Here is a 12,055-nt window from a genome sequence, read left to right as displayed (position 1 = left end):
AGTAAGAGAATAAAATGAGAAAGAGAAAAACTTCTCTGGCATACTACTAACCTGGCCTTGCGTTCCAGCTGACCGGTCACCTCATTCCTCTTCAGCACGAACGGCAACCTGTTGCTCACGACGATCATGCTCCCGTTGGAGGAGAAGCTACCGGGTTCTGTAGACATTTTGATGTTCTCTGATCAACTGTTGCAAACCGTGTGTTCCGTAGAAGAAGGGAAAAAATGACACCGCGAGTGAGTAATAAGTGTCGCGCGACTCCACACACGAGGATCTCTCCTCTTTCTCTTCGGTTCGTGTTCTATACGCACGGTCACCGGTTCGACAGCGCTGTTCTGCTATACCAAGTGTCGCGTGTCACGTGCGATCACGTGTGCGTGCGAAACCGAAGTCGAAGGAGAACCGCGCCAGTTAGACGGTCGATCTGGCTAGTAGTCTGTCTCTCCTCGTCGTCGAGCGCCGCGCGAGATGACACTTTTCACCGTTCCTCGTGTCGTTCCCTTTACAACTGCGCTTCAAGCGCGACTGGATGGCGCGTGCCCGCGTGCAGAATCGTGTCTTTCGGTTTCGTTTGATATCTCGCTTGCTCTTTGCTCTGTTTGTCTTCTCCCTGTTCGTTTCTTTTTCACTCTGCGTTTAAGTAGTGATGGGCAAGCGTTTCTTTTTGGTTCTATCGTGAACTTTAATTATCCGTGAGATACGTGATTAACTCACAGTGACCAATTCTCTTTATCTTGTCCTTAAGGGCGGTTCGGGTGCACAGCGACAACAAAGAATAATACAAGACAGAAATAATACAGAGGGCGAATAAGAAGGGGGAGATTATAATGGAGGGAGTAACGCAAATCGATTTACACCGGGTAAAGGTACAATAGGAATGAGTGAAAGCTTAAGAGAAAGAGAGGAAGAAAAATCTTCTAGCGGAAGAGAGTGGTTGATTGATCCGTATGACTGTGTCGCGGTGCGTGGCCAAAGTAACACTGAAGTAATAACGCCGCGTTCCCCTGAGTTTATTCGTGTTAGCCGTCGCGAGGAATTGGTCCAAAGTCTCTTTCTACGATAGTATCAATGATGGGGCCGCGACCTTTTGGCTACACCGCGGTTTCCCCTCGTGCAATCAACCACCACCACCATCATCATCAGCGTCGTCGTCGTCACTACCACCGTTACCATCTCTGCATTCAAAACACTACCCCAGCGTAATCATATGTAAACATACAGATACAGCACCTCCCTCTTCACTCTACTCTTTCCCTCTTTTTTTCCTACCCCTCTTTTCTCCCTCTCTTTCTATGACGACGCAGCGTGTCGTCGCGTGTCGTGACAGACGATCAGGGTTATCTCCTCTTATCTTTTAATTCTCGGATAACACTCGCTAATGGGACATCATGTACGTCGTCGGCGACGTCGTGACCAGCTGTACACGTTGTACCGGTATCCAATTGTCAACATGTACATACGTGACAAATAACCGGTACTACTATATTATTGTCGTGTCGCGTTAAACACAACCTATGGTATACCGAGACGAGGCCGACCAATGCCAATTCAAGCGGAACTCGACGACAAGCAGACTGTCTGTGAACCAGATCAATCGCTATTCTTTTCCCTTTCCTTTTTTTTTTTTTTTTTTTTTTTTTTCGTTTAGATCGTATGAAAGAAAAATGTATATATCTCTGTTACCGACCGATGAAAACGGCCGATGTAACGCGGATGCTGATTATGTTTTTGGCAGGCTAAAAACCGATATTTAGATAACACAATTATTACACGTGTTACAATTGTTACATTATATTTTTTATCGTATTTCTAATCGGTCCTCGTATAAGTACTTAGCAAGTTGTTTTCCTTCGATTAAAGTCGAATCAGGCAGCGATTAAAGGGGCAATTACGTAACTAGCAGAATGACTGTAAGCAGAAAAGCGTTGAAATCTATAGCGGATAAAATTGGGGAGCTTTGACATTCTGACCTATGCCGTTAAGGCACGTATCTTTCATGTAGATAAGTACCAATCGAATTGTTTCAATGTGACGTACCTTCCTGGTAAATATTTGAGGTCAGCTTTGACAAAGTTGCATGCATTTCTCGTTTACTCGAATTAAATGAGATAAGGAGATTATGTCTACATGCTGGCAATACGTTTCGTATAGTTTTATCCAGTGTTTGGAGAAGCATGACTATTAACAACGAATTCCAATGACATGGAAAAATTAAATAATAAAAATTAATATTATGGAACTATCATCTTTGTATTCTTCTTCGTTTACTCATGCAGTTTTTATTCTCCAATAAGAAAATTTATATGGAATAAGATTTCATACTACATCACACTCGTCCAATAATCTGGAGAACCAACGTATAATAAGTAATAATATAAATTCATTGTTTACGAAGAAAAATATTTACTTTTGCGAACATAATTTCATATTATCTCTGAGCACCGCGATAATACAAATTCGAATAAGCTGCTCGAAAAATCACTACTTATAAAATCCGTAATCGTTGTCGCTATTTAAATAACGGAAATTAAACCTCATAGATAATGTATCACGACAAAGAAACCTTGAGAATAGATATTTATAACTATAATTAGTAGCTAAATTCTAGTAACGGAAATTAAAATTATCGTTACTATAACTTGACAAATCGAAAAAAGAAAAGGATAATGTACATTTTTACAGATATTTTTTCTCTTATTTTGCTCAACCGATATTAATGTTGTAATTGCAGGACTCATAATGAAAACAAAAAATGATCTAGGATATCTTAACTTATTTTCATATAAAAAGCAACAGAAAATGTTTACAATATTTTATAATACTATAAAAATCTTTATCATGGGATCCACAATTTCATAATTTAATTAAATATAGTTTTTCCATTATGTAATTGAGATCATACCAATTGTAAGATCGCTTCTAATATAAGTCACTTAAATGACGCTAATTAAATAACGTAATTAAATAATTAAGTCGTTTAAGAATCATTTTTGCTTGCGAAATGTACTCAAGAAAGTGTTAGAATACTTATGCAAACTTTTAATGCATACATTGCATGTATTATACATTTCGAGATTTTATTAACAATGTAACGGAACACGACTAGCATGATTACATTAGTAAAATTTAAAATGAATTTAAAAATGTAAACATATAGAAATTAGAAAATACTTATTGCACGCAGAACTTACCAAAGTATTTGAACAAATAATTATTCATTATATTAGTACATCACAATATTTACTGAGACCATCTTTATCACTAATTAATAATTATATATTTAAAACTATTATTCATATCGTATGCTAATTTCTTACTAAATATATGTTTGCAATAAACGTTTTGTAACATACTAATATATTTTCAGATTCATTTCAAATTTTATCGATATAATCATGATAATATAAATATTCCATAAACGATAAGTGTTCGAGTGCTATCGTAAACCGCTATAAATTGAAATAATTTGCCTGAGTGTACAGAGAATCCCGAACTTTTCAGCTAAAATACTGTCTTGACGTTTCTCGAGGGATAAAAAAGACGTTATCGTCACGTTATCGTCACGTGCTGGTGTTAGCTAATAAGAAACTAGAGTTAGAGGATAATGAAGAAAATTGGCACGCGTCGCGCACGCGGTCCAAGTTTTACTCCATTCTAAAAAAAATCGTTCCGTTGGAATTTAACTAGTTGAGAGACAAGTGTCGCGTTGCGAACAATACACAACTGATCGTATTGTATGCCCGGCTCGACCATGAGGAACTGGTAAAAATCAATGACGCATGGTTGGAAATTAGACGCTGCATCATCGTCTAAACTTACTCTATTTAAAGTATGTACATATACCAACATAAATCTATATTTTTCGCACACTTTTGCGCACCGGGATACGTATTACGCAACATACTTCAATATCAGGTAACCAAGAAAGTCCGTTCCGTTTCTAAGTTTATTTCTATTAATTTAAAACGGCAGAACCTTTCTTGATTACCTAATATTTCCCATACTTACAATTAAATGATACACGACAATAGTCTCACTGATTTCAATTATCACTGATTCCAATATTTTTGTCGATTTATTTAGAGTACTATACTGAGAGAGCAAAATCAAACAAATAATGTTGTATGTTTACTATTCAGAACAATCATATAACTTTCACTTCATGTATCTGTTTAAAACAAATAAATATACATTAATAATGTTCGGATGCAAACTGTTCTTATTATTCAAAATAATGTATTGTACAATTAATTAAATTTTTGTTATGTTTTGAGGTTTATAATATATTTTTATAACGTTCTACTTTACATTTTATTACTTCATAACAATGTACCGAAGTAATAATGTGGTAAAAAAGCAATGTCAGAAATGTCAAGTTTGCAAAAACACGTGGTAGGGCAAAAGCAATATTAACGTTTTATTACCTTCCTTCATAGATGGAGTTACTCACACAACATATTTACGTAAAGTTATAAATAAGGAAGAAAACTGTAGTTATTAATGCAATTATATTTTTTACAAGAAATAATAATTCTTTCTGATTCCATAAGATTTCTATCAAGAATTTCGGATCCAATCGTAATAGTTCGTAAAAATCCGGCAAAATTCGACAAGTTTCGGTGTAATTCGGTAGACATAGCATGTGCGTCGAATATAAGCGCGAAACCGGTATGTATATTTTTTGCTACTATACAAAGTAGGTTAAAAATATATGCAAACAATAAACGTATAACACAAAAATATTTAACTTTTTAAAGTTACTAATGTCATTGTATATATGAAGCAACGTAAAATTCTTAATATTATAAAATTCACAATATTTAATATCTTTTAAATTTACGCAAAGACGATAACTTAATGTATTTAAAAAATCAAAGAAATTTGAATTTGAATATGAATATCAATTATAGATGTTTGTTTTATGTATTTATTTTATAATTGCAAACAGTTCTTCTAATAATTAATATTAAAAGTAGATTTTTTGCGAAAAAGAATTAATGTAATAAGCAATGAAAATATAATCCAAAGATTCAACTGTGTTTATATTAAAAATATAACATATAGAAAATTAATACAAGCTATGCTGGTAATCATTGAAAAATTGCATTAATATAATTCAATTTTTCAAATAAAGCAATTGCCATTAATTACAAAAATATGCTTTTTCAGAGCATTTTTACTGTATTTTTATTGCATTTTCGACAATATACATACAGAGAACGTAGATCCTTCAAATAAAATAGTTATTTAAATTTGTATCATAAATGCGGTTGCCGTTGAATTTACGCTCACGAAAGAATCGTTTAACCAACAAATGGCTGACGTCTAGCACGCTGAATATTTCAAAGTAAAAAGCGATGACAATTACACCGAATGATTAATATACATACAAATGATCACAAAAACAATAGAACACATAGAATGACAGAATCGAGAACTCGAGATGTGTACCTAATTCAAATCGATCTGCTATTGTCAACTTAGTACATACACCTTTATCCGAGTTAAGACGACATTGGCACCCACCTCAAAAAGACAAGCTTCCTCGTTTTGTTATATATAAACGGTAATGTTAAATAGACTATTAAATATACACTACAAGTTGGCAATATTTTGTTAAAGAGTTCAATGCTAATTCGCGCACTCACATGTATACCGGCAATCCTCCGGTACTGGCTAGTGTTTTTACGAGAGACGTTCTTTCGAGAAGGTACCACTGGTAACTGGTTCCTTCTTCGCGAAGTTTCGGATAGCTGAAATTGCAGGCCGAATCGATTGTTATGGCCTACAATATGACCGGCAACCAAACAAGAAACCATCGAAAATTCCCTAGGAAACGTTGCAAATTTTTCTATCTCTAGTCAAATTTCTATTTACAAATATAGGATTTTGATATTGCTTTATGACATATATGACACAATAAAATTAATATTAATTGCATGTACAGATATTAAAAGAAGTTGTTATTTAGATAATCATTTGCATTTATTTATTTATATTATATTTTTCAATAAGGAACAAGAGATCGAATTTGTTTTTAACAATAATAACGATTATTATATAAAAGTAATAGTTTACTTAGATTGAAATTTAAATTACTTAGATCTTGTAAATGCAATGTTGATATTATACGGAAAATCATATATCTCATTTTTAAAAACTAAGTTAATATATTAATATATTAATTTCCATTATATTTCTATTATATAATTACTTTCATATTTAATATACAATATGTATTCAGTTAATTTAAGCGTCGTTTTATAAGCAAAGTTACATATGTGAAAAATTCATTTGCAAAAATAGTAAATTCAAACTTCATAAAAGTATCTATGGGGTAAACGGACATCCTACTAATGATGTTTCGTGTTTTGTAGTTTGATGGCACATGTATAACCCTTTTAAAACTTAAGTCATCTTGAATAAGAATATAACAAATGTATTTATGCTAGATTGATATTTTAAATTAGATTAACATTAAATCTTCGTAAACAGTAATAATAAACGAAACGTAAACTGATCTTTGACAGGTATTTCTATGATCTTTGTTTATGAAATTTTGATGTAAAATGAATGTCATTTGCTCTATATGTAGCGATCAATTAATACAGTCTGATGATATTTCCTATACGAGATGTGGACACGTATTTCATCTGCACTGTTTAACATCGTGGCTTGAAAGGTGAACAAATATTTAAAAATAATAAAGCAGGAAACACTTTGTTAGAGAGTGTAAAAGTGTATAAACTTCCTAATTTACTTTTTTTTTCCATGACAATATTCATAATTGTAAGTTGTTACTTTCAGATCAAAAAGCTGTCCACAATGCAGAGAGAAAGTTACACAAAGTAAAATTCATAGGCTTTATTTTACATTTTCAAGCAATGACCTGATAGTTGAGACTCAAGGCTCGACATTGCAAGAAAAAGTAGACAGATTGAAATTTCAAATTTTGTTAAAGGAAAAGGACATCCAATATTATTCCTCAAAAAATGTCACTTTAGAAAAACAAAACGCTGGCTTAAAGCAAGAAGTTCGAAAAGTAGAGAGTGAAATTAACAAAAAAAATGCAGCGATACATGCTTTGAAGGAACAGATGAATTATTTCAAAGAACAGAGTTCTCACTGTGATAATCTAAAGAGAGAAATTAGTCAGTTAAAAAATAAGATTGAAGACCTTAGGCCGTATGTAATTATTACATGTATATATATCATATACTTTATATTATACTTATATCAATTTTTTGCATATTTTAGAATACAAGTATTATTACATGCTCCTGTCAGTGATGTTAGTAAAATGGTTGGAAAAACTAAAGATCCTCAAACACTTATTATGTATATTTCTATCATGAAAAAGTTAGTAATGTTTGAGAATATGTTTTAAAAATTTACACTATTATTAACATATTATATTTGCAGAGAATTAATTGGAAGATTTAATAAATGTAAACAATTACGCATGAGTGTTAAAAAGCTCCAAGAAGAACTTTCTAAAGTTAATACAAAATCTCATACCTTATTAGAACAATCAAAACGAATGTAAGATTTTAAAAAATCTATTCAATGTAGTAATTTATATGAACGGATATTACATACCAATATTATTATTATCACCACAGGGACTTAGAAGAAAAGCTGGCATTTTCAGAGAGCAGAAATACAGCATTACAAAAACGAGTTAATGAATTAGAAGAGATACTTGACATCAATGAACAGAGTAATAGTAAATTAGAAGTCCAAATAACAGAAGATGTAAACAATATTTCTATAAAAAATCCAATTGAAAAAACATCAAAAAAATACAGTCAAGATATCCCAAATAAAAATTCTATATTGAATTGTACTACTAAACAAAAAACTGAAAAGGTTTAAAATTGAATAGAATAATACTAATGAAAGAAATTAAAATCAATGGTTAATTACATTTATCATGTATTTCTTTTATAGATATGCAATGTTAAAACCATACAACAAAAAATACAGGATTGTCAGGCAGATAATGATACAAGTGATTTAGAATTAGATTTAATAAATTGCAACTCCTCCAAAAATTCTTCAGTAGAGTCTAAGAGATTTAAATTGTCAGAAGATGATATAAACGTTTCACATACAAGTCATAACAATAAATCCTCAAATAGTCCTATATCAAAGAAAAGAAGAAAAAATAATACCAAAAAAAAGGTATCTGACATTGAAGACAAACATGATAGTAGTGTGATTGATCTTACCTAAGGAGTTCCTATAAGTACTGCATATTTTTTTATATGAATCATTATTTATATTTTAAAAGTATATATAGTATTTTATCATTGTAATTAATGGACGTTTTCTGAGTTTTCGAAAAATAAAATATTCTACTTTTATATTTTTTGGTCACCTATTTGATTTATGTTTAATATAGGGAAACATAGGGAAAGCAGTTCCAATAAATTTTGTACCATTATTTTGTAATATGTATGTCTGAACATAAAATTTAAATCCTCCAAAAGACAATTGACACCTTTTATTTGGTCTTGTAAAAAAACAAAGTGTATAAAGGGCTATTTCTAATTCTGGAGTGGTTCCAATGAACATAGATGACTTTTTACGTTTTCCAGTATAAGTGAAATATATTTCTAAAATGACAGCTTTCTAAAATTGTTTTAAAGTGATTTAATGAATATTATTAGTTTATAATTTGCATTTCTACTTACATTAACAAATTCCTTACTATGGCCAAATCCAAAATAATCAATTTTCTTTAATAATTCTCCATGGGAAAAGTAAATCCAATTATGAAGCCCTATAATACCTTTACGTGGTTTTCTTTCTCCTATAAATACATGTTCAAATCCAGAAGTACCATTTATATTTTTACTCCGGGAATATAAATGAAACCAAATTTGTTTTAAAATATCTTTATAAACTCGTATGTCATTTTTAAAGAACCCTTTAACTGACAAAAAGTACATAACATGTAACATTATATCTGTTTCCATTAAATTATCAATAAATTCATTCTCTTCTAGATCTTCTTCCCTTGTTATGACTTCTGGCTCATAAGTATCCAATTCATAATTATCAAATAACTTTACAAGAGATCTTATTGTTGGTATTAAAAATATTTTGATCGATGTATTTAACAACCTAAAGTTATAAGAGCTAATTATATTTGAAATTAATAAAAAAAATTAGAAAATACCTTTGTGGAGCATTATCAGTAAAGTTTTTAAAGCTCATATTTCCTTGATAATTTATATACACATGGTTGAATAATTCATGAGAAGACTTATTAAATAATTCTTCTGATACCATCATTAATTCTACATCACTTGTTAAAGAAACGTGTGTAGCAGTACAGAAATCTATGAGACGAACAAATATATATAAAGATATATAAGATGAATAAATATTTTATTTATAATATTGTTTTATTTCTGTTTTATAATTACCGCCTATTTGATAAATTGTAAAAGAACTTATACCTGAAATATTTAATATAGTTAGGATGTAAACAGAAATTTGAAATATCTTATTTAACATTTTTCGAAAGTAACATATCTTAGTTTTAAATAGTAAACAATATAGGTTATGTTAAATGTTTCCTCGTTATTTGAAAATCTTATATTTATTATACGTATTCCAATGTAAGATAAAGAGCATATATACTGATAATTAAGATTTAAAAAATAAAAAATGGAAATTTTAAATTGAATAATTGATCATTTTTATAATTATATGACATTATTATTATATGAATTATATTATATTATAGTTTTTATAATGTAATGACTATTATGTAATTTATTATACAAAAAGATTGAACGAAAATTTAAAAATTTGTATAAAAGACCTTAAATAAATAAAGGTATCTATTTTTAAGGTGTAAATGTTATAGTTCAAAGGTAAATAAAACATAAGTAGAATATGATTAATATTAAAAAGAAAATTATTTTAAAATATTGATATAAAATTAAAATTCAGTTAAAATCATTTGTATTGTAATTTTCTAACGTTATACTTAAAAACTATATATCTATATGCAATAATTACTGCAGGATATCGAATATACCGAATACGAATTTTGTTTACAAATGGTTGACATTCATTTTCGGTAGTGCGTTTTTAATTATAAAAATGTCAAATCGAATGGAATATATAATTTTGCCGTGGGAAATTGAATTATATATACAACATCTACAAATTTCGGAACTTGAGGATATTGGAACGAAAGGGTTAATTTTTCTTAAACATTACAAATATTTCTTACACAATATAGCTATAACTTGAGCATTATTTTCAGCTGGTTTGAATTTCATAAAAAGTTGATGTTATTAAACCAACAAAGCGTATTAGAAATTAGTGGCTTGCGAGAAGAAAGTACAAAGGAATGGTTTGTTTCTTTTAAAAAGGTAAATAAGATATATTTTAATAAAACATGCAACTATCTGTTATGTTAATATTACTTTCTTCCCGTATAGATTCCTGTCCTTATATACGAAGCTATACAAATTGATATATGGAAGCATAAAGTATTTCCACTTTTGATCGAAATAAATGAAGAACCAAAAAATACTTTTATGCTTTACAGTGTATTTTATCACGAAGATATTGCCGTTTCATTATTAGAAAACGTATTGTTTCATTGTGAAAGTGCAGAAACTATAAATGATTCTGCTCTTGACCTTGTCGATTATGCTGTTAAATCTGTATCTTTACTTCTCGATATGCCTGTCATCGAAATTTATGAAAATGTAAGAGACCCAAAGTAAGTGAACTGACACTCGAATTTTTATGTCATTTTAGTAAGAAAGTAATATTCCACATGTTGAGTAGTAATAGTAGTAATTGTTGCAATTAGCTCATGTCTTGAAGAAATATTTGAGAAAAAGAAAGAATTTGAATTTGATATTGGTATACGTTGCATTTCGATTCTTCGTTACTTGGCCGAATACGTAGATAGTTTACCATTATGTGTATTATCGCGATTGTTAGCTACTCATGATGTGCCCTATTTACTTGCTGAACTCATTGAAAGACATCCGTGGAAAAAAGAAAGTACAGAAGGTAACTATCATTACATAAGTATAAGAAAATTCAAAGTACAATAAAACTGTTTACTCTTCAGGTGAAAATATGATATATAACAGTGGTTGGAGAAAAGTAAAATCAGGCGAAGAAGGAAAAATTTCTAAAATAGAAGGACAAGTTTGGCTTGGTTTAAGGGAATTATTGCTTAATACAAAAAGTGCTCCTTATTATGAAATTACTGATCATAGATTTTCTCAGTTATTAAAGGTATTTTAACATTATACATTGCATTATACGTTTAACATTATATGTGTTGTATTCAAAGAAAAGAAATTATGTTTCGCGTTAGTTACAGAAATATTTACACGAATGTGTGCTGGATCAAATTTCACCTTTAATAGATCTAAAAAGATGGTTAAATTATTTAAGTGTATCATCACCTAATGGTAATGCACTGCGAGCAATAAATGTGGAACTTATACCACAGGTTGAAAATTATCCAATGAAATATTTTTTGAAGTTTTTTAAAATATTAAGCAAATAACCAAATTGATATTTTACTAGATAAAATCGTCAATAATAGAGAAATATCATAAAAAGTGGAAAAAGTTAGCAAAACATCAATCAAAATTTATATACACTACAGACGTTGATTATATTAAAAATGCTGCTCAAATTTTAAGTGATGCATATGATTTAGACAAACTGGATTGCATTGATGTTAAAGAATGCTCTTTATGTCATGAAGAAGCGAAAAAACGTTGTTCTAAATGTAAAGAAGTTTGGTATTGTGGAAGGTATAGATTTTTTTCATATATCTATAAAACAGTACTATTTTTTACCAAAACAATATCGGATCTATTATTCCAGGGAGTGTCAAGTAAAAGATTGGGTGAAGCATAAGAATATTTGTGACAAGATAACAAAAAACATAGAATGTGAGAAAGACTAATTTCGAAATTTTTGTCCAAAAAAAGAATATTTGATTACATTTTCAATATTTCTTCCTAGAAATAAAGAAATTAAAAATATAAAAGTATTG

The 12,055-nt window shown here is 30.0% G+C and overlaps 4 protein-coding genes across 7 annotated transcripts in view; 2 read left to right on the top strand and 2 right to left on the bottom strand.

Moving 5' to 3' along the window:
• Nucleotides 1–4,449, bottom strand: part of LOC132908178 (uncharacterized) — a 38,320-nt gene extending 33,871 nt beyond the window's left edge. Inside the window, exons 1-2 of one of the 2 annotated variants that reach the window (XM_060961927.1) lie at nucleotides 4,425–4,449; nucleotides 52–157 (exon numbers count right to left, since the gene is read on the bottom strand). In XM_060961927.1, coding sequence (XP_060817910.1) covers nucleotides 52–157; nucleotides 4,425–4,434 — 116 coding nt within the window. In that variant the 5' untranslated portion in view covers nucleotides 4,435–4,449. Of the gene's footprint in view, nucleotides 1–51; nucleotides 158–2,037; nucleotides 2,314–4,424 lie in introns of those variants that run through there. The other variant, XM_060961917.1, reaches the window with a different exon arrangement.
• On the top strand, nucleotides 3,374–8,366 carry LOC132908190 (E3 ubiquitin-protein ligase TRAIP-like). Of its 2 annotated transcripts, none has more exons than XM_060961965.1 (7): nucleotides 3,374–3,829; nucleotides 6,531–6,682; nucleotides 6,808–7,185; nucleotides 7,258–7,359; nucleotides 7,423–7,542; nucleotides 7,623–7,869; nucleotides 7,951–8,366. In XM_060961965.1, the coding sequence occupies exons 2-7, from the start codon at nucleotides 6,570–6,572 to the stop codon at nucleotides 8,233–8,235; spliced, it is 1,245 nt and encodes a 414-aa protein (XP_060817948.1). In that variant the 5' UTR covers nucleotides 3,374–3,829; nucleotides 6,531–6,569; the 3' UTR covers nucleotides 8,236–8,366. The 2 variants fall into 2 exon arrangements, with proteins under 2 accessions (XP_060817948.1, XP_060817958.1); XM_060961975.1 differs by lacking the exon at nucleotides 3,374–3,829 and adding an exon at nucleotides 6,138–6,439.
• Nucleotides 8,367–8,368: 2 nt separating this feature from the next.
• LOC132908200 (endoribonuclease CG2145-like) lies at nucleotides 8,369–9,658 on the bottom strand. Its single transcript, XM_060961988.1, has 4 exons — nucleotides 9,435–9,658; nucleotides 9,185–9,347; nucleotides 8,697–9,129; nucleotides 8,369–8,634 (listed from the first exon to the last, which is right to left on the bottom strand). The coding sequence occupies exons 1-4, from the start codon at nucleotides 9,523–9,525 to the stop codon at nucleotides 8,377–8,379; spliced, it is 945 nt and encodes a 314-aa protein (XP_060817971.1). The 5' UTR covers nucleotides 9,526–9,658; the 3' UTR covers nucleotides 8,369–8,376.
• A 99-nt stretch (nucleotides 9,659–9,757) lies between these two features.
• On the top strand, nucleotides 9,758–12,049 carry LOC132908183 (zinc finger MYND domain-containing protein 10). 2 transcript variants are annotated; one of them, XM_060961952.1, is made up of 8 exons: nucleotides 9,758–9,850; nucleotides 10,286–10,394; nucleotides 10,464–10,750; nucleotides 10,844–11,049; nucleotides 11,111–11,280; nucleotides 11,363–11,500; nucleotides 11,578–11,810; nucleotides 11,884–12,049. In XM_060961952.1, the coding sequence occupies exons 2-8, from the start codon at nucleotides 10,311–10,313 to the stop codon at nucleotides 11,963–11,965; spliced, it is 1,200 nt and encodes a 399-aa protein (XP_060817935.1). In that variant the 5' UTR covers nucleotides 9,758–9,850; nucleotides 10,286–10,310; the 3' UTR covers nucleotides 11,966–12,049. The 2 variants fall into 2 exon arrangements, with proteins under 2 accessions (XP_060817935.1, XP_060817925.1); XM_060961942.1 differs by lacking the exon at nucleotides 9,758–9,850 and adding an exon at nucleotides 9,915–10,217.
• Nucleotides 12,050–12,055: the final 6 nt, after the last annotated feature.

The sequence above is a fragment of the Bombus pascuorum genome, chromosome 1, assembly GCF_905332965.1.
Source record: "Bombus pascuorum chromosome 1, iyBomPasc1.1, whole genome shotgun sequence".
In the NCBI taxonomy this organism is placed as follows: domain Eukaryota; kingdom Metazoa; phylum Arthropoda; class Insecta; order Hymenoptera; family Apidae; genus Bombus; species Bombus pascuorum.
The sequence above is the reverse complement of the archived record's forward strand: the minus strand, read 5'-3'. Positions and strand labels throughout refer to the sequence as shown.

Bases quoted from the DNA above. Each gene is read 5' to 3' on its own strand.
- LOC132908183 (XM_060961942.1), top strand. From the start codon at position 10,120: ATGTCAAATCGAATGGAATATATAATTTTGCCGTGGGAAATTGAATTA. The intron at 11,050-11,110 runs GTAACTATCATT...TTTACTCTTCAG, and splicing joins GAAAAAAGAAAGTACAGAAG to GTGAAAATATGATATATAAC. The intron at 11,501-11,577 runs GTTGAAAATTAT...ATATTTTACTAG, and splicing joins ATGTGGAACTTATACCACAG to ATAAAATCGTCAATAATAGA.
- LOC132908200 (XM_060961988.1), bottom strand. From the start codon at position 9,525: ATGTTAAATAAGATATTTCAAATTTCTGTTTACATCCTAACTATATTA. The intron at 9,130-9,184 runs GTATTTTCTAAT...TTATAACTTTAG, and splicing joins ACTGATAATGCTCCACAAAG to GTTGTTAAATACATCGATCA. The intron at 8,635-8,696 runs GTAAGTAGAAAT...AAACAATTTTAG, and splicing joins ATAGTAAGGAATTTGTTAAT to AAAGCTGTCATTTTAGAAAT.
- LOC132908190 (XM_060961965.1), top strand. From the start codon at position 6,570: ATGAATGTCATTTGCTCTATATGTAGCGATCAATTAATACAGTCTGAT. The intron at 6,683-6,807 runs GTGAACAAATAT...TGTTACTTTCAG, and splicing joins TTAACATCGTGGCTTGAAAG to ATCAAAAAGCTGTCCACAAT. The intron at 7,360-7,422 runs GTTAGTAATGTT...TTATATTTGCAG, and splicing joins TATATTTCTATCATGAAAAA to AGAATTAATTGGAAGATTTA.